Source organism: Pteronotus mesoamericanus, unplaced genomic scaffold, assembly GCF_021234165.1.
Source record: "Pteronotus mesoamericanus isolate MK-2021 breed Mesoamerican mustached bat unplaced genomic scaffold, CSHL_Meso_final contig_68, whole genome shotgun sequence".
Classification (NCBI taxonomy): domain Eukaryota; kingdom Metazoa; phylum Chordata; class Mammalia; order Chiroptera; family Mormoopidae; genus Pteronotus; species Pteronotus mesoamericanus.
Window position 1 is genome coordinate 2,505,855 of NW_026555234.1, and position 20,467 is coordinate 2,526,321.

The window sequence follows — 20,467 nt, forward strand, 5'->3', positions numbered from 1 at the left end:
CCACTCCCGAAACCCAGAAGAAAGGGGCAGAGCCTCGAATCATCGAAGCCGGCCGGTGCGGCGGTGGGGGGCTGGGGGGCTGGGGGGCTGCTGACAACATGGCCCGGGAACCGCAGGACAATTAAACACGCACGCGGCTTAGATTCCAGAAAGCCACTTCCAGAATGTAAACATCATACCTGTCATTGAAAATGTGTGTGTTGTGATGACCCGGGAGAGGTCCCGGGAGGCTCCATGCGTGTCCTCCGGGCACGGCTCTGTTCGCCTCCGCCACGTGGGCCTTAAACTGCAGGCAGGCGGGCGGGCGGCGTTCCAACACAAAAGCCGTGGCCCCCGCCGCTTCCACCCAACACTCACACGAGGCCCAGGACAGAGAGGGGCGGCCGAGCAGGTGATGATCCCAAGAGAAAACGCGATGAGTCATGAACACAGGGGACTGCTCATGCCCGTGAGGCACCGAGGGGACGCAAATGACGACAACGCCACAGTCCTCCGGGCCCTTGGGTGAGCGAGCAGGCGGTGGCCAGGCCGCGGGAAGAGGCTGCGCCAGGCCCGCTGTAGATCGGCACACGCGCCGGCTCAATAATGGAACTGCCCGAGGTTCATCCCCGGGAACACAGTGAGAAGGCAGTGGACATGCCTAAATTTTTTATGGCGGCGTCACGACTATGCAGGAGCATGAATCAAGCCCAGGGGCCCGTCTACGGCCATAAAACAAGACAATGCACACGTGCTATGACACACGGCCGAGGGGGCAGCCACGGAGCTCTGCGCTGTGTCTGACCATGCGGACGCGGCAGCGCCGGAACCACGCGCAAAGAAAACCCCTGCGCCCGACGGTGGGGGCATGGGCAACCCTTCCTGAAATGACTGAGGCTGTCACATGCATTTGTAATAAAGGAGAGGAAACGTCTGCATAGAGAGACAGCGATGAGAAAAGAACATGGGAAATTAGAATCTGTTGATTTGCTCTGCTGAAATATTAAACTTGGATCATGCACTGTTCTAGGGACGCATCGTCTGCTATCACATTCAGTCCTCACAACCTCCCACTCAGGGGTACTTTCTCCCCATTTCACGCCATTCCACAGCTAAGGAGACTGAGGCTCTCGGCGGGCGGAGGAGCCCCTAGGGTTAGGGTTAGGGTTAGCCCTCCCCCAACCTGCTTCTGAAGAATTCTGCAGCCCGTAAACAAGGGGTCCAGGCCCCCAGGCCACGCGCCCGGCCAGGCCAGCCCCGCGCCCAGCCCCCACGAGGACCTGCAGCAAATTCTAACGACACCCAGTCACTCGGCACAAGCGCAGGTCACCCCGGGAAGGACCCCGCGTTACTCGGACTTCGTCTAAGCCCATCTTATTTCCTGCCTCCAGCCGCGCGCTGGGATGCCGCTGGGACACCGCGGGGACCCCGCCTCCCGGACTCCCCAGCAACCAGGAACGGGGCCGAAGAGCGCGCTCGGGGCCCTGCCTGGGGGGGGCTCACGTGTCTCTGTCCACTCTGCAGCCCAGGGGGCCCACCCTCAGACCATCCACCAAGCCGGGGGTGCCCCCCCCACGGGCCGGGCCTCACAGGGAGCCTCCCCGACACCAATCCTGGAACACGAACCTGCAAAGGCAGCGGGAGACTCCGCACTGGGAGTGTGACGCCCCCACCAGTTTCCACTCCCCCCCCCGCAGCCAGCTGCCTTCCCCCACGCCAGAGGGGTGACCTGAAAGCAGCCCCCCACCTCTCCTCCACCGATGAGCTGCTTCAAGGCACAAGACGAAAATCAACCAGAGCATACACCAGGGCATAAAGGAACGGGGCCGGGTTGGGGGGCAGGCAGCAGGGAGCCTCTGTCCTCCCTTCAGGACGGTGGCTCTGCCCCCCAAGGCTGGAGAGGGAACTGGGGGGCAAGCTGGTGAGCCTGGGAGGCCAGTCCACCCCGAGGAGGAGGCTGGGCCGGCGCCTGGGTGCAGGGGGAGGGAGCGCAGGGCGGCCGGCGGGGCTCCGCCCCGGCCTTGGCCTTGAGCGCACCCTGGGCGGCCACACCAGCTGGCCCCGCGGTGACCCGCTCCTCACAGCGCAGGAAGGACCCCACTGAAGGCGCCGCTTCAACCACCTCCCGAAGCCCCACGGAGACAGACGCCTCCCCAAGAGCCGGGGCGACATCCTGCCCTCCGCCAGACGCAGAGCCAAACGCCGAAAATCGGAGCCCCCGCGGCGGCAGCCCCAAACAGGAGTCCTGACCAGCAGGCCTGGGTGGGTTGTTTTTTTTTTTTTAACGAATTTCAAATAGAAAAATGAATTAATTATTACTTCAAGACTCATCTTGGAAACCAAAATGGTTCCGTGAGAACGAGGGAGGGGCAGGCGGTCTGGGGCCTTGCCAGGGCGAACCTTTGAAGCCACCGCCCGGGAAGCTGGGCGCCCCCCACCCCGTCCTGGGTGAGCACATGTAAATATTGAGAACAGCAATCACCAAAATGATTCCTCATAACCTCCTCCTCTCCCGCCTTATTCAAAACGTCAAAGGGCTGCCCGACGTTTTTGGACTGAATTCATGTTTCAAAATGGGTCTCCCTGTCGATGCGGGTTATTTGTTTGCCGAGCTTCCCGGCTGCATCTGAAGAATGGAAGCAGCCGGACCGCAGAGCGGCCAGTGGGCTCCGGGGACCGCGCCCGAGGTTCAGGGCATGAGCCAAGGAAACTACACGCCGGGGGGGCCATCCTCCCGGGAGGCGCCAGTGGGGGCAGGGGCGGGGCAGAAACAGGACACACGGAAAAGGAGGCACAGCGCGTTCTGAAGGGCGGTCCGTTCTCCAGGGCCCACGGGCGGAACGCGGAGCTTGCTGTTAACATCTGCTATTTGCATTTTCGAGCCCAAAAAGAGTCACAGGGCCAGGGCCGTCCGCTGGCGGCCCTGCTCCTGCCTTGGGGGGACGCATGGGAGAAAGGCCCCGGCGCTGACTCACCGCCACAGAGAACTTTCCAGCACCTTCTCCGACTCCACGTGGTAATACTTCGTCAGGATCAAGATCACCTGTGGCGGCGACAGAAAGAAAAGGCAGAAATCAGTGGGGCTCAGGGTCCTCAGAGAGGGATGTAACACACTCCCCGCACACCCCCAGCCCTGGGGGTCCAGTCGGCCCTCCCGGGGGCTGCGGCCACCACGCCCCCCAGCACTCAGGCACGGGGCTTGTTTCTGTCCCAAAAACTCGCTTCTGCTCTTCGGAGTGACGCGGGGACATCTCGGTCCGAGGAGGCCCGCCCCGGAGCGGCCACGCGTAGGGAGTCATTCCCACCCAGCCCCAGGCCCCCTCCCGCGGGGGCCCAAGGGCCTGCAGGGGCCGTGTCCCAGGGGGCGTCCAGGACACAACCGGCCAGGTGCCCCGAGGCGGGGCTCTGTGCCACGGGCCCCTCAGAGAAGGACCGGACGCCGGCAGGACGCCGCTGCTCAGGCCGCCCCGGGACGCGTGCCGGCCGGCAGAGCAGCTGTCCTGATGTCCCCGCAACGCTGGCTGCGGGCAGCGCCGAGGGCGGTGGGTGGGGAGGCGGAGGCAGCCGCGCCGGCCGGCCGTAACCCACCACGGCACACCCCGCGTTCACTGTCGTCAAAGCCACCCCCGCCCCCGCACTGGGCTGCACTTAACAAAGCTGCTTCCGCCGTACGTCTGTGAAGAATACACCTGTTTGAGAGCTGCCCAAAGTTCTTCCAAACAAACGCAGGAGCCGCCAGGAAATGAGGGCTCACCTGCAGCGGGTTGGGGGGCAGAGCGCCCCCGCCAGGCCCTCCCCCAGACGGTGCATTTCCCTGCACGGCAAACCTCCTTTCACGCACTGCCCCAGGAGCTGCGCCTAACGCTCGGTTGCCATGGAAACCCCAGCAGGTGCCGTGGGAGCCCCCGGTGCCCGCAGGCCCGTTAGCCCGCTTAATCTCGGGTCACCACCGCGCTGGCCGCCGCCGCCCTTGGCTCCATGGCGGGAGCGGGACTTTTCTCTGCCCCCGGCGCGGCGGCTGCAGGCCTGGTCTGACCTGTTTTGCTTTTGCGGGTGATTAAAGCGGAGAAGATGTGAGGCAGGACGTCCCCAAGAGGGGACGGGGTGTGTGTTTCAGAGGCAGCGATGATTAAAACCGCGCGGCTCAGCCGTGCGAGAGGCCGGGCCCTCCTCGCCGGGGAACAAAGCGGCCCTCTCCTGCCAGGCCCCGGCGGCCCGGCCAGGCTGCACCCTCCGCAGACGGAGCGCAGGCAGGCAGGCTGACAGCGCCCGGACGCACGGAAGACAAGCGTCTTTCTAACCTATTGATTTATATTTTATAGTCTTGTTGCTCCCAGAGGGGATTTCGAGGAGCCGCAGTGTGACAGCTGAGAGGAAGCTCTGCATCCGTCAAGAGTGGAATCCTCGGCCCTGCATCCTGACCTGGCACCTGCCCCCAGGGCTCTCTGTTTGCACACCTTGAGGGTTGGGGAGCTCATCCCCCGACCCAGCACCAGCAACTTCTGCCACGTGAGCAAACTCGGCCACCAGACGATTGCCACGCAGGACCAGCCCCCACTTCTCTGTGACGTTGCTTTCCAGGTGCAGGATGGTGGCTCCCCTGGGTGCACCGTCACCCAGGTCCAACCCAGCAGCCCCCGCTCCACTGGAGAGGCCGTGCCGAGCTGAGAGCTGGCTTAACCCCAGTGCGGTGCCGTCTCCGCCGAGCCTGCTGTCGGGAGGGCTCCACGCTGCCTCCTCAAACGTGCCCAGCTGAGGACAGACATGCCCAGATCCCTGCCCCGCCCCCCCGGCCCGTTTAGGGCCCTGAGGCTTCCAAACAGCCAATGGGAAAGGTTCTGAAGCAGCCTGGCATCTGTCTGCCTTCCAAGGGCTCAAGAATAATCGAAAACTCACACATACTCAGGTCTGGTTCAGTTGTCAATCAATAAGCGTGTTACACACACACACACACACACACACACACGAGAGAGAGAGAGAGAAGCAAGAACTCAGGGTTAACTGTGAATCTGAATCAACTTCCCCTCAGAATAGGGGGAGGCTCGCAGCTGGGCTGTGAGGCCCCGAAGGCCACGGGCATCGCTGGGGTCCCCAGGCCAGAAGGGACAGGACCAGGCCGTGACATGGCCAAGCCCGAGGCCTCGCTGCTCCCCGTGGGGTCTGCAACCAGCCAGGCAGGCTGCCCAGGACCCCTAAGAGTGCAGAGCCTGGGCGCGGCCCGCCCTGCACCTGCTGGCCCAGAGCCTGGCGTCTGGCCAGTGGCACTGGCAGGCCGTGGCCCCGTGGAGGGCGGGGTCCCTGTGGGCTCACCCCCAGGAAAGGGTGGGCCTCCTGGTGTCCCTGAAGCGGGCCCGTCCTCTCCATCCTTGTGCCTCTGACCCGTCCCCATGGACCCAGCAGCAGGCACACGCCACCCTCGAGCACACACGCACCGCCAGCACCCTCGGCCGCCCTGGGCCTGGGCCCACGCCGGCGCCGGTGCTCATGGCCCTCCCCCCGCCCCTGCGCCCTGCCCGCCACCCCGGCTCATTCTTCAAGCCGCTCCTGCTGGAAGCCACCCCCCCGCCACCCAAGGCGGGGGCTCGAGGGAGCGAGTCGGCCCGTCGCTGCCGTCTGCCGCCTTCCAGCCTGGCCAGGCGCCAGCACACGGTGGGAGCCCAGTTCCTAATCAGCTGCCATCCAGCTCCAAAGCGCCGAGAGCAGCTCCCGCAGGACCTTTCCCCATCCCCCAGCCCAGCGGTCCACTTGCCCAGGCGCAGACGCTGACCCCGGAATGTGTACGACGTTCCCTCCTCTTGGGAGGGGAGGCTGCAGCCCAGGATCGCCTGGCGGGGCAGAACCCCGCTCTCTGCAGCAAGTCGCACTGACCCCCCAGGGGAGAGGTGCTGAGGTGGAAGGAGGTCAGGGCCCCACCAAAAGCTTCAGTGGTGACAAGCAACGGCAAACCGTTTCACACCGCCCACACCACGCCACACAGCACCAGCTGTCCCATTACACAGACAAGCACACTGAAGGACAGTGAGCCAGAACGCTGGCTGTGGGCGGGGCACGTGGGGACAAGCAAAACAAGCCAGGATCGCGTATTGGGGAGAAAAGAAAGAGGCAGAGAAGGCGGCGGAGAATCTGATGGTTTATGGTGACTTTGTTCATTCAACAAACAGTCCCATCGCTCAGCACGTCAGGCATGAGGACCCTCAGAGAGGCAGCACCCGGGGTCCTGGCCCCAGGGGCACCCACGGCCCCCGGGGCCCGTCCGCCGCCAGGTGCTCAGAAGGGCACGGCCAGGGCCCAGGGGTCAGGGACGCACTTCACTGTCTGTGAACACACCCGCGCTCGGGGTCCCCACACTCGCCAGGACGGAGAGACTTGAATACGCCCACCCACCAGGGACACTCTCTGTTCCAGCCCGTCTGTCCCCTGGAGGCACCCTCCTGGGCCCCGATCCAGTCCCAAACAGGAGGGATTCTCGGAGAGGCCAGCGCTCTTCCTGGGCCCTGGCAGGGGGCCTCGTGGCCGTGGAGGTTCCTGGCGAGTCCCGTCTGCCCCGCTGCTGGTCGCGCGCCCCTGCCTGGGCAAATTCTCGGTCCCCTTCGGTCTCAGTTTATTCGCCTCCCAAATGGGGACAAAGCCCCTGCTCTGTCTGTCCTAACCTCACCGGAAAGGGCACCAGAGCACGGGTATCAGAGGACTTCAAAACCAGGAAGGCGCCGTCCCCGCTGCTGAGGGGAAGGGGCACAGCCTTGGAGCCGGCCCGAATGCCGCTCCCTGCTCCTGGGCGGCCTCCCTTCTCGCTCTGGCATCCCTCCTCGTCCGCAGCACCGGAGGACAACGGCCACACGTCCCCACGTGACAGGGATGATGGAGGGTGATAACGCGTGCAGAGCGCCGGCACCAGCCTGACGCCCGCGGGCTTGACGAACGGCGGCCCCTCCCTCCGCAGTCACCAGGCTGGGACGGGCACGGCCGCCCCCGGCACCCTGTGCTCTGAGCGACCCTGGCCCCCAATGGGGTCCCTTTCTCCCTAAGTAGCCGCGCCCTCACCCAGCCAGCAGCCCAGCTGCAGGGTCGGGAGGCGGGGCCGCTCAACAAGTCCAGTTGGACCTGGTTCCATCTCACAGGTGGTGACAGCAGCCACCTGCCACCGCCCCCCGCCCCCACTTAGCAAAGGCTGGAGGGTAGGCAGGTCACAGCAGCAAGGAGCAGGGGAGGGTCCGGGAGGGTCTGGCAGGGAAGGCCTCTGCTGCTCCCTGTACACGCGGGAGGCCCCTCAATTCAGAGGCTTGGCCGAGATGAGAAGGCAGTCCCAGGACAGCAATTTGGTGGCTTGGGGGAAAGGGAGGAGGGTTTCTGATAACAGCGTGGGGTGGGGGGTGCACACCTCCCCTTTGCAAAGGAGTGGCAGACGCACGTGAAAAAACGGCGACCTAACAAGGCGGCTGAGGAGCATGGGTCTGAGTGAGGCGTGGGCCCAGACAGAGTGTTCTGCACAAAGGGGCTGCCGCCCTCCGCTTCCCGCTCCGACCGCGCCCGTGGCTCCGGAAGGCAGCACGGCGTGGGGGGCGGGGAGGGGCGAGGAGGGGGGAAGCTGGCTGATGGGTGCCTGCCACTGCGCTATTTCTGGAACTTCTTGTGACTTGAAAGTAAAATGTTACAATAAAAAAAAAGAGAGAGACTTGAGAGACATTGTAACCAGGTGCAGAAAGAACGGTCTGAGACTATGCCAGCCACCCCCTGCCCCCACCCCGCCGCACACCTTGGAACCAGCACCCGGAGGGTTGCCTGGGGGCACGGCGGGGCCTGGCCGCTCTGGAGCCTGCCCCGTGGACGGAGACCACTGTCCATCACCAACGCCGTGGGAACAGCAGCGACGGGGGGCTCACTCTGCCGCCCGGCAGGTCCCACCCAGGTGTCCCCAGCCCACGGGGGGCAGAAACAGGCCAGGATGTAAGAAGTGGAAGGGGACTCAGGAAGCAAGAAAGAGGACAGATCACATGAGTCGTGGCCTTGAAACCGTGACCGCGAGCACCAGCAGCCATGACCTCTTCTCCCTGGGAGGCCAGAGAGGCGCAGGGTCCCAAAGGGGGGCCCCAGGAGGTGGGGGCATCCGGTGGCCCCACGGCGTCCACACTGACGGGATGTGCACACGAGTTCCCGAAAGCTCTCGCTCTCACACAGCCAGCGCCGCCTCCCTGGCAGGGCAGGCGAGGCTTTGAGGCCAAGCTCTGCATCCACAGAATCTGCATCGGGCACCACCCACCTGCCCAAGCCACGAAAGCCGCCCCTTCACTCTCACAGGTGATTAACATAACGACTGAGCCTGACAACAAACACTCACAGGCAGGCTCTCGTGGGATGCTCCCAATAGCCCTGGTCCCAGGACCTGCTGTTTCCTCATTTTGCAGACAAGGAGCTCCTGGCACACCGAGGAGGGGAGGGTGCTTGTCCCAGGCCCCGCAGCTCCGACGTGGGACTCCAGGGCCAAGCCTCTGGGGACGGGTGGGAGACGGGAAGCCCTTCGAGCACAGCTCCCCACATCAGCACAAGGGCTTGGGGCCAGACCCCCAGGAGCCAGTCTGCGGGTGGGGCTGCCAGGGGCCGGCAGGCACAGCACCCTCCCCCACCGCCCGCCCAGGCGCCCGCTGTTGCCCTGGGCAAGGTCCCATCACGCCGTGCGCCCAGCTTTCCATAGGATGCTTTACGGCTCCAATTTCTGATCATGGGGTGGTCATATGTCACCAGTCCTCTGAGAGCCCCCGTGCAACCAATAAATGGCATCGAGAATGATTTACGGCTAAGGCCTCAAAGCTGCCGCACAAACGCACCGACTCCCAGGCGCACTGGAGCCCGGCGGGTCCCCTCCCGCTCCTCTGCGACGGCACACGGCAGGCTGGGAGCGGGTGGACGCAGGCACAAACGCTGGCCCATGGAGCTCGGGTCAGCCCCACGGACAGCTGCAACCCTTGGCAGGCCCCGCGCCCTTCCACCTGCAACCTCGTTTAAAAACTGGGCGGCTGAACGGGGTCAGAGGCCATAGTCCAATGACTGGTATCCTTGCAGAAAGGGGAAATTCCCACGCAGAGGCAGAGGGAAGCTGCGGGAGTCGGGAGAGAGGCCTGGCACAGTCGTCCCCCCCGGCGGCCTCAGAAGGAGCCCGCCTGCCACCCCGATCTTGGATGTTAGGCAGCAGAACCGTGAGGTGACAAATTCCTGTGGACCAACCATGCTGTTTGTGAACCGTGGCGGCCCCAGGACACGGCTGCAGACATTCGCCACGCTCTGCCTGCTGACACCGAGCTCGGCTCTGGGAGGTCACAGCTCCCAGCTGCGAGCGGAGACGCCAGCAGGTGCCCTGCACACGGAACTCCAGCGTCCTTCACGCCGAGCTGGGCCCACTCGCGAGAGGAGTCCCCCGCTTCCCCCTCCCCAAGGCCCCCCTCCTGGAATCCTGGGGCACCTCCCTGGCTGAGACAGGTGACAGCCAGGCCTGCCATGCATCAGGGGCTTTGTGGAGGCGCGACACCCAGGGTTCAATGAAAGAGAGTGGAGAACCGAGCTCCGAAAGGACCCCCGTACATCAGGCACAGCGCTGGGGACTGAAACAGGAGCGTGACTGACCCGTGGGAAATGGCATCTTCCCATTGGATCTGTGTCAGGGAAAGTGCGTATTTTAATGGGTGGGCGTGGGCCGCCTTTCCCACCCCAGCTTTCCTGTGAAAATATTATTTACTCTCCACTGCTCAGAACCTGATTGAGCTTGAATTTCACCCATCCCTCCTTTTCCATAGCCACTGCAAGTAAAATTATTAATACACTTACAAGATACTTCTTTTTCCCCTGCCACTGCTGCTCAAAATGACATCCTGGTGTTTCCACGGGAAAAGCTGGCGTTCGGGGATCTACTTACGGCCACAGAGGGACTGGATTAACTGGGAGGTCGACGCGTCCGTGCCGCACACAACACAGGGCCGGGCCTCCTGGGGGGCTGGGCGCGGCTGACCCCGTTTTTAAAGCAGAACTCCCTCCCTGCCTCCCACCGCCGGTCCCCAGCCACCAAACCCACGCACCCTTCTTCCAAGAACTCCCCTTCAGAAACAAGGTGGTCACGCCAGAACAAGGAGCTGGGGACAAAGACGAGGCCAGTGAAGAAAGGGGGCCTCTGTGGCTGCTTCCGCTAGGAAAGCCGAGATCTGGGTCACAGAGGCCCCAAAGGACAACGTCCAGCCAGCCGGCCCCCCGAAGGCCCGACCCAGGCCCGCCCGGGAAGCCGGGCCCGGGGGTCAGACACCAGCGCGGGGAGAGGCCTCTCGGGCCCATTGAGCTCGGTGGAGACTCGGCTGTCTCCCCGCAGAGCCAGAGAAGACGACCCTGAGACCGGGTCCCGGGTCCTGCAGCTGCCCTCTCAGCCGTCTGGGGCGCAGGACAGCTTCTAGGGCCCGAGGCATCTGGGCCCCCACGGGCCGCTTCCCCCATGGAAACACTTACAACTCCATCTTACGGCCGTGTTGGTGTGAGAAAGGGTGTATTCACAGTGTATGTCAAAATGTTTCCTTGACCTAAAAATGTCCTTTTTTCTTCTGATCTTAAAAGGAAATTAAAACATTTCTGTGGGTCCCTAAATGTCCAGTGGGCCCAGGCATGAGCCTTGTCTGCGGGGACCCCCGATCCCCAATGGCCCACCCCCCACACTCCAGAAGGTCCAGGGGCCGGGTTCCTCCAGCCCCCTCTGCACCTGGCTCTCAAATGCAGGTGGGTGGATACACCCCCGCCCCTCACCGGGGACAGTGGCTTTGACATTGTGTCCTATAAGGGACCCTGTTAAGAATCACAGGAAACCCAGAGCACAGGCCCATCAGTACAGCCTTCGGCCTCATTCCAGGGTTTACAGCCCAGTCTGGGACCCAGTCTCAGGGCCGGTGAGCCTTTCCCATTTCCCAGGGGCCCAGGGCACACAGGAGGTCCTCAGGCTGCGTGTGGCTGAGAGTTTGCAGGCCGGGTTGGACTATCACAGCAGAAGGGACCGGGAATGACCCTGTCCCCGCTAGGGGACACTGGGAGGCTTGGAAATACCTGTTGTCATGGGACATTCTTTCAAGGAGAAAGGCAAACGGTATTTTAAGTAAGAAAGAGAGTTGCGGGGGCAGCTGGAGGGGCCTCCCCTGCTGCCCCCAGGCTCCCATTCACCCACGTCTGCCAGGGATGCCAGTTCGTGGGGACAAAATACCCAGCATCCCTGAATGCAGAATCCCCACCTCGGCTTCCTCAAACACAGCCCAGGAATCCTGGCACGGGGAGCTCACCACCTCGCAAATGCGACTCCCACGCAACAGGCAACGCCAGTGAAACTGTTCAGAACAGTCAGCTGCTTCCGCTTCTGGACAAAACCAGGCTGACAGCAAGAGGCAGCCCTGGAGGATGCTACTGCTATAAAGCCCGCAGGCTGCCGGGCTCCAGCAAGACCCCCGCCCCCGCCACGGTGCCCCGTGGGAGCGCCCCTCCTCCAATACGGCAGGCTCGTCTGGGGCTCACCCGAAGCCCCAGTCCCAGGCTGGTGCTGAGTGTGTCTCCGAGCACAGGGGCCACGCCGCAGCCTCACGGGCCCTCGTCCGTGACCCATGGGCAGCTGTGGCCCAGGCAGCCTTTGCGAGGTCGAGCGCTTGGAGAAACCCCGCCCTGGAGACGCAACAGAAACCACGTCCCAGGCACACTCAGGGCTCACGCCGTTGCCGAAAGACTTCGGGGCCCGGACTTGAGATGCACGGCCTGTCCCCACCCTGTCCCCGGCCGGCTCTGGGCAGCAGGAGGGTGAGGGACAGGGCCCAGAGAGGCAAATCGCCACAGTCATGCGTGACTGTCTGAGGTTCAGTCCTTTAAGAAAGGCGTTTGCAAAAGGGCGATTTCTGAAGAGCACGCGTCTGCAGCCGTCTTCACCGCGGCCCCTAAGCGCGCCACGGCCCAAAGGAACACGAGGACGACCCCGCAGGCAAGCTGACGCACTTCCGGAGAGTTCCTTGCCTCTGCGCAGGAAGAGCCCATGAGACCTCGGGGCCCGGAGGCCTCTGCCCCGTCCCAGCTGGGCGGCCCTGGCGAGGTGTCCGTCTATCCAGCAGGCACCCCACCCGCAAGACGGGGCCCAGGGACATCCGCCTGCCCGTGGAGAGAGGAGTGCGGGGGGGATGGGCACCTGCTCTCCTCACCGGTGCGGGGGCAGCCTCATCCCCTTGGCACGATCATCGCGGCCCCCGAGCCACGTGGCCTTCGCGCTTGCACGCCTCCTGTGACAGGGAGCTCCCCACCCACTGCAGCCCCCCCTCACGTTTAGCTGAAACTAAACTGGGGGTGTCTGACTGGGGGTGTCTGCTCCCCATGGGCACCCTATAGACACCCAACAGCAGCCCGACCTCCCTCCCCCACGACCGAGGCCCAAGGGGTCCAGTTCCCGCTGAGCCGGCCGCTGGCCAGTCAGCAGGGGAGTAACCACAGCCCACGTGCAACTTCTGACAGAATCCTTTTTTTTTTTTTAAGATTTTATTTATTTCTTTTTAGAGAGGGGGAGGGAGGAGAAAGAGAGGGAAAGGAATGTCAATGTGTGGTTGCCTCTCACGCGCCCCCTCCTGGAGATCTGGCCCACAACCCAGGCCTGTGCCCTGCCTGGGGATTGAACCAGCGACCCTTTGGTTCACAGGCTGGTACTCAATCCGCTGAGCCCCGCCAGCCAGGAGCATCCATATTTTTTCAAAGCACGTCCCCACGAGAGCCAGCTCGTTCCTGAATGTGGGCCCCCAACCCAGCACCCTCATCCCCCTCCCAGGCACAGGGTTGCAGGGCCACAGAGTCCCACGGCAGCCGGACGCCCCTGCTTTAAATGGACGCGAGCGACAGGCTGGTAGCACCAGGTCAATGAGACCGGAGTCCCACAGGGATCCAGCCTGAGGCTCCTTGTGCTGCCTGCCCGCCTCAGCCAAGGTCAATCAGAAACATGTGCGTCCAGCTGGGTCGCAGGGCCAGAGGAGGAACGCGACGCCTCCTCCCACGGAGACCGTCACAGCGGGCCGGGACGGCGGCGGGGCGGGGGGCCCGGCTCCCAGGCGCCCGCTCAGCAGCGGGGCAGGGAAGGCACCCCACAAACACATCTGAGCCGACCCCAAAAATAAACCTTAGCCAGGAGAGACGCAACGGCGCGCTCCGCCGGAGGTGCTGGTTCCCTCCCTGGTCGCTGCCACCCACCAAGCCAGTTCCGCTGTCACAGAACGAAACATGCCCCCGGCTTCTCTACACGTGGGCGCGGCCGAAAAGTCTGTTGGGTTTCCCCACGCGATGGCCCCAGGAGCCCTTCCTTGACTTTGTCATTCGAAACAATTCTGTTAGAGTGTATTGTGAGAGCTGTCCTAACAGCGGGCATTTTAACAAAAACTTATCGAAACTGGTGAATTTTTCTGTAGCCATTTTAATATTGGAAGATAAAAGAAAAGAGGCGATACTTTTGGTGTGTTACGCTTTAGTACTTCAAGAAAGGTGAAAACGCAACTGAAACACAAATTTGTGAAGTGTATGGAAGAAAAGGTGCTGTGGCTGATCGAATGTGTCCAAGGTGGTTTGGGAAGTTGCAGGCTGGAGCTTTCTTGCTGGACGATGCTCCACGGTCGGGTAGACCAGCTGAAGTCGATAGCGATCAAACTGAGACACGCAGAACAATCAACGTGATCCCGCGCGGGAGACAGCTGAAGTACTCAAATATCCCAATCAATACCGTTATTGGTGAAAATGAACAATGCGTCTCTTATTTTTATGGCAAAAAAACTAAACAGACTTTTTGGCCAACCCAATATTTCAGGTTAGTCTAAGGAATTCTAGCTAAAAGCAGAGAGAAAAATAGACACATTACACATCCCGCAAAGGGGGTCACTGGTACCTGGTTCGGGGAGAAGATGGTGGAGGGCTGGGCTCTGGACACGAAAGGCCACCCCCCCCCATGTCTGAAAGTGGATCCATGTGCTCCCCGTCCCTGTATCTTCCTCCAGAGGACGGGGATGGGGACAATTCTGCTGGGACCCAAACATGCGGCTGAGTTGTACCTCCCCCCGTTTCCGACAGGACGCTGCCTTCCCGGGGCGACTGGTTAGAAAACAGCTCTGTCGAATCAGTCCCCACGTGTGACCTTCCTGGGCCAGTTTAGCCAAGTCCCAAACTTGGCCTTTCATCCTCGGCGGGTGCAAAGGGCCACCCAGCTGTCCTGGGAGGGCGCGCCCTGCCGCCCCCATGTCGGCGCTAAAAACAGAGTCCCCTCCATCAACTTGACAGAGACAAACACCCTGCATTAAGAGCCCCGTCTAAAAGGAACCGTGACGGGGAGTTAATGATGGGGCAGATCTGGCGGGGCTTCCTGAACATGCGTCACGACGGGGCCTTGGCTTCGGGAGGCGCGGCCACAGCGATCAGCGTGTCAGGAGCCAGCTGGGCCTGCGGCCGCGCGGCTTTGTGAGGTCCCCTTCCCCCCCGGAACCAGGCCCCAGCAGGGGGCGTGACCTGTCACTCATTGCTGTCCCCCATTCTGGGGCTGGGCAGACACATCTGCTCATCAACATCCAAAGCCACGTCTCCGCCGCAGGCCAGCGTCAACTCAAAATGGACCCTAGGCCTGACAGAGCCCCTAAAACTCATCAACAGGGAAGATGGTCTTCGTGACTCTGGTCAAAAGACACAGATAAAACATAAAAGCATGAACCAAAAATATGTGCACGTGTGGATAAATTAAATTTCATCAATATTAAAAACTGAGGCTCGAACGACAATGTGCGGAAGTGGAAGAGCTAAGCCGCAGCCTGGGAGAAAATGTCCCCGACATACACACCTGACAAAGGACAGGAGTCGGAACATATGAACACTGAACATCCTGCAGCACAAACACAACGGGTGCAATAAAAATGACCCAGACAACTGAGTATCCCCTTCAACAAAGACAAACTACGCGTGGCAAATAAGCACGTGCAAAGGTGCTGAACAGCATCGGTTATTAGAGAAACGCAAATTCAACCCCAAGGTATCGCCGCACACTGGAGCGTGACAGTTGACAACAGCACGTGCTGACAAGGAGGCGGAGCAACCAGGACACACCCAGCTCAGCGGGGTGTGGGGAGGAGTGGGGGGCATGGGGGGCGGGACACAAAGACAAAGCGGCTGTTTTGGAAACAATTTGCTCAGAAAGTTGAACATGCACTTAGCATGCGACCCAGCCGGCCCACTCCCCGGACTGGGAACACGTGTCCCCACAGGGACCTGTGCACGGTGCACACCTTGCCGGGGGCCTGACAGACGCACGGGCTACCACAGAGCAGCACGCACGGCCGGGGCGCGGGACGGACGTCTGCACGGCAGCAGCGGAAGCCCGGCAGCCCCGCAGGGCGGGCCCCGGAGGCCGGCGGCCGTTCCCAACGGGGGGCATTTGGCAACATCCGGGGGCTGTGTGATGGCCACTGTTGGGAGGAGGCCAGGGTGCTACGAAACATCCCACAGTTCACAGGACGGCCCCACAAGGACAAAGAGAAATGATCTGGAGACAACGTCAGCAGCGGCCGAGTCTGAGGAACCCCCGTGAGGGTGCAGGGTTACTTCCCAAGGGAAAAATGGGCGGCGAGCCCATCAGCAGGCATCTGTGCAACGCGACTCTCTCGTGGTTGCCCCAGGGCGGAGCTCTGCGGGCACCTTCCCAGGCTTTCCCACGGCCCCGAACGGTAGGCAGAGGCTCAGGCACCTCCCCGCTCGTGTGGCCGCTAAGTGACAAGCCGGGACCAGGACCCACAGCCCCCACCCCACCTCCTGTGTCCCCGAGATCGGCGTGTAGGCGGTGACCCTGGCTCAGCTGTAAGTCCCTGAGCCCGCAGCTCCAACCCACGGTGCTCCACGCGGCGTCCCAGAGCCCCGTGCCGGGCTGCGACAGCCCGGCCCCTCCGTGCCCACTGCCGTCCGCCCCGGCCCCGGGGAGAGGGAAGTGCCCAGGCCCTGACTCAGCTCTTCTTCCCGTCAGGTAAGAAGTGAACCGGGTCCTGCCGGCACACCGAAACCTGGAGGCGGAGTGCCAGACCGAAGGGTAAAAAAATGAATTTATAATCCCTCTGAGAGCAGTCGGAATGGGAAACTGACATCGCCATGGAAACCGGGAAGTGTCGTGAGGTTCTTAAGGAGGACAGAGTGGAGCCACTTTAGGTGCGCTCCAGGCTGGAGAGGTTGAGTGATGGTCCCCCACGCTGGGGCGCGGCCGAGGGGGTCTCGGAACCCGGCCGGCACCCGCCCACCACAGGGTGGGGGGGCGGGGCGGGGCAGGCAGCCACAGAGTACCTGGGAGCGAGCGGGCGGAGCCCTAGGCCAACGCAGCAGGTGCGCACGTGCACACAGCCCCGCAGACCTCCGAAGAGATGCAGCAGAACGACCGGGGCAGTGCAGACCCTGGACAGATAGCCTGTGCCTGCCTGTGCGCGTGAAGCGCTCCCCCAACACCTGGCTGTGCACACGCCTGGCGCTGCAGCACCCTGCTTCCCCCCGCACCCCCTCCGGAAGCCCTCGGAGCAGGGGCAGAGCACGCGAGGGCTGCGCCCTGGGCCACCAGGCCCCGCAGAGGCCCCCCCAGTCAGACCAGGGCTCGGGGGGCAGGCTCCTGAGGGCTGTAACGCCTCGGGAGGTGCTTGAAGCAGGTGCCGCCCGGGGACAGTGTGGGGCAGGGACTGCCCCCAGCTCCGGCGGGGAAGAAAGCACAGGGCACAAGACCCTAAGAAGCCGCGACGGGCCCTGTGCACATAGGCGGGACTCGCCAGGTAGAAAAGGGAGGCAGCAGCCGCGGGGGCTGAAAGCTCTCCTTCGAACAGCTTTGATCGCATTGACGTATAATGTTTCCATAAAAAATTAGCCAGGCTGCCAAGGACCCTCACTCTACATAGTGTGACTCGAGCTGTGAATTCCATTCTTAGCCTCATTACAGCTAATTATCGGGAGCTGTAACGACGCGGCCCCAGGTGGACCCGCCTGCCCTCTGACTGTGAACGTCTCCCACCTGGTGCCAAGCTGCAGCCCAGAGCAGGTGCCCCAGGGCCCCGCGTTCGGCCATCTCCACCCAGGCCCAGACATCCAAGAGGACGGAAGGCTTCCGGGCGCTTCACAGCCCTTCTGGGGCCCCGAGCTTGGCTCTGGCTGCAGGTCAGGGGCTCGCGGCCCGGCCCAGCCCTGGCGTTGGAAGCCGGTGGCCTGGGGAGAGGCCTGCGTCCTCTCCGGCGCGGTGTCCCCAGGCCCTTCCTGGGGAGTGGATGATCCTTCCGGAGGGCCCCCCGAACGTCCCGGGCAGGCACTCAGCATCTCCGAGTGGAGCAGTGACCTGGTCCCCACGCACCCCAGCGTTTGCATGAGTCATCATTGTTGTTATGATGATTATTACACCCAAATCTACAGGTAAGGAAACCAGCTCCGAGAGGGGACTCCCTTGCTGTCAGCCAATTTCTTTCCTAAAAGCTGCTTCCGGGACAATGGGGACATGTTTTGGCCTGTCCTTAAAACCGCGCGTGTTCTTCGGGGGGTCCACTATCGGGGGCGGCGGAGGGGCTGCGGCGAGCCCTTTGTAGCAAGAAGGTCTCGCGGCGTTTAAGCCGCTCCCCAACCCCCTAAGCCCTCCTGCGGCCCCGAGCCGAGGCTCTGGGGCCTCCGAAGCTCCGCCATTCAGAGACAAAGCTGAAAATCCAGCTGACACGCAGCGGGGGCGGCAGGGGCGCCTGTCACCGGCTTGTGCTCCACAGCGGGGATTTAGGGTGAGGTTTTGGGCCCCTGCCAAAGCCTTCATCATGCTTGGAGAATGTCCTCTTTTTAAATTGTCTCTTTGTGTTTTCCTACTCCCCCAAATTTATTTAAAGATAATGTGCGTGAATTCAATGCGCACTTGCACAGCCTGCTAATAAGCAATTTCCTAGCGAATGTCGCAGCCTCTGCTGAGTCCTGAGCAGGCATGACACGCAGCCTGTCTGCAGCTCGCAGACACTGGGACTGCCGACCACACCCCAGAGCACAGGCAACCTCGGGGTGCACTCCGAGGGCAAGCCTCAGCCGCGGTTCCCTGCTGCACCCCGTCCGCAGCCGCTGCCAGCCAGCTGGACAGAGGTCGCTCTTCCATGCTCCCCAGCACCTGTGCGGCACAGAGAAGATCGTTCCCGTCTCACCAGTGAGGAATTTGAGGATCAGAGAGGTTAGGGAACTTGTCCAAGGTCACACAGCCAGTAAGGGCCAGAGCAGAAACTGGAGCCGGAGCCCGGGCTGTCCGAGTGCCGCGCGCTGGGCTTCACGGCCGTGTTTGTGAATCTGCCCGTTCTCCGTTCTGGCTACTGTGTTAGGGACACACTGAAGACTGTCACTGCGCCTCTTAAGGTGACCTCACTGAATAGTGCTCTAAGTGTGATCAGCTCATTGCAAAGTACAACAGACATATCGCCCCCTCTGCTGCAGACCCTACACGTCCGTCAATGCGTCCTGAGCGGGGCGTCACTGTTGGGGCCGTGTCACCTGGCTGCCCTCTGGGGGAGCTCACACCCCGCGGAGACCCTGGGGCTCTTCTAACATCCACCGCTGCCAGGAAAGGGGCGGTGCCTGCTTCTGGGCAGCTGCTTTGGGAACATCGAGGCACAGGTGGCATCGCCCCATAAGATCTCTTCTAAGACGTGAAGTCCTTCCCTCCTGCCAGGGCCAGGCTCGGCCACGACCTGTCCGTGGAAAGGTCCCCGTCTCCAAATGACCTGAGCCACCCTGTCCTCAACTACAGAAGGGATCTGAGGACTCACCCGGGTGGCTGCCCGATGGAGGCTTCTCCGGGGTGGGCCTAGCGCATGCTCGAAGGAACTCACGGACAAGGGGGCAAAGGAAAGCTTCCGTCCGCCAACCACACCGGGACCCGGCCACGCCCCCAGCTCCGTGCCGAGAGCACAGCGCGGGCAAGCCGGAGCCGACGTCTCGGGGAAGGCGACGAGCGCAGACCACCGGCACGCGGCCCGCTGACGGGGACAGATGCAGTGGGCGCATCTGCGGAGAGGCATAGCGGTGTCACACAGACCGGGACGGGAGGGGAAGAGGTGGGGAGGAGAACAGAGGGCCCTCGCCCCCGCCCCCGCCACAGGAGGACCGCAGACGCCAGGAGGGGGACGGGGTGCAGGTGCTCGGAACAGGCCGTCCGGGCCTCGCCCCGCACGCGTCTCTGCGTGTGTGCCCGTGCTGACAGCTGTCACTGCAACGAAACAAGGGAGAGGGCGCCCACTCCCTGTACCTGTGGATGACAAACCGCAGTGCCAGCCGGGCTCGTTCCGCCTGATGGCTGAGGTGGGGGCGGGGGCAGCTGCCAAGTGAGCAGACAGGCAGCGGCCGTGCGTTTACTTGACACCCTGTGAAGAAGGGGACCGGGTTTCTCTCCTGGGGAGTCCCCGCCGAACGTCCTCGTGTCATCGATCACCATTAGCACAGCCCGGGCAGCGAGCGGGGCAAACAGCAGGGACGCGCGGCTCCCGCGGGTGCACGGCCGCCCGCACGCAGGGGTCCGGGCGGCACCCAGGAGCCACAGCGGGCTGCCGGGCGGGGCCCCATCGGTCCCTCCACGCCATCCGGGGACACCGCCAGCCTCTGCTTCACCCAGCAGGGCTGCTGGAGACCCTTCTGAAGACCCAGTCCTGGACTTGACACACGTTTGGGAGTCAGTGACCTCCATGTCCCGAGCAGGAGCCCTGGTGACGCCCGGTACCCCAAACCCAGCCCTTGTCCGGGGGCCCCATCTCAGGCCGCACCCCTTTCCATCCAGGGCCCCAAACAAAACCAACGCATCTTCTGACAGGCGCCCCCCCGCTGGCCCCCCAGCCCAAGTCACCACCAAGGGCCGTCCACCCCTGGCCCCCGCACCCTCCCCTGCCCTCCGGCTCTGCCGGCCACCCCTCGGGGGAGCCGCCACCCTGTCTCACCGGCCCGAGGCAGCGCTCCCTGGTCTCGGGGGGACCTGGGTCCCTCCTCCCCCTCCGCTGGCGGGGCCCTGCCTGCCCAGTTTCCTCGCACCTGTCATTCTTGCTGTGAGGGCTCCGATCACACCCAACGTCCCTGAGCTCCTGAGCCACCCACGAACCTCGACATGATGCAACCTCGGGGGCACAGAAAAATCGTGAAGGTACAGCCGGGCTGGGCCAGAACCAGGGCATTTGGACCCGGGGAGCCGGCTCCAGACTGGCCCGTCCGTGCCGGGCACAGGAACCGGAGGGCAGCTACAGTGAGCGCTCCGGAGCCCTGCTTCCGTCTGTCCATACGAGCACTGGGACGTCAGGCGCAGTCGCTGAGCCTTCAGGCTTCCCCTCTGCAAAGGGGGGCTAACAGCCCCAGCCTCGGTGGTCCCTCCCGTGTCTGAGGCGTCAGGGTACGTGCAGTCCCCACAACAGGACTGGCACACAGTAGGTGCTCAAGTCTGTTATTTCACCCGCTCGCCTTTCATTTT

The 20,467-nt window shown here is 63.0% G+C and overlaps 1 protein-coding gene across 1 annotated transcript in view; it reads right to left on the reverse strand.

Moving 5' to 3' along the window:
* The window catches only part of SORCS2 (sortilin related VPS10 domain containing receptor 2), a 277,701-nt gene that overhangs the window by 133,244 nt on the left and 123,990 nt on the right, over nt 1–20,467 (reverse strand). The window contains exon 2 of the mRNA XM_054582215.1: nt 2,955–3,022. Coding sequence (XP_054438190.1) covers nt 2,955–3,022 — 68 coding nt within the window. The remainder of the gene's footprint in view (nt 1–2,954; nt 3,023–20,467) is intronic.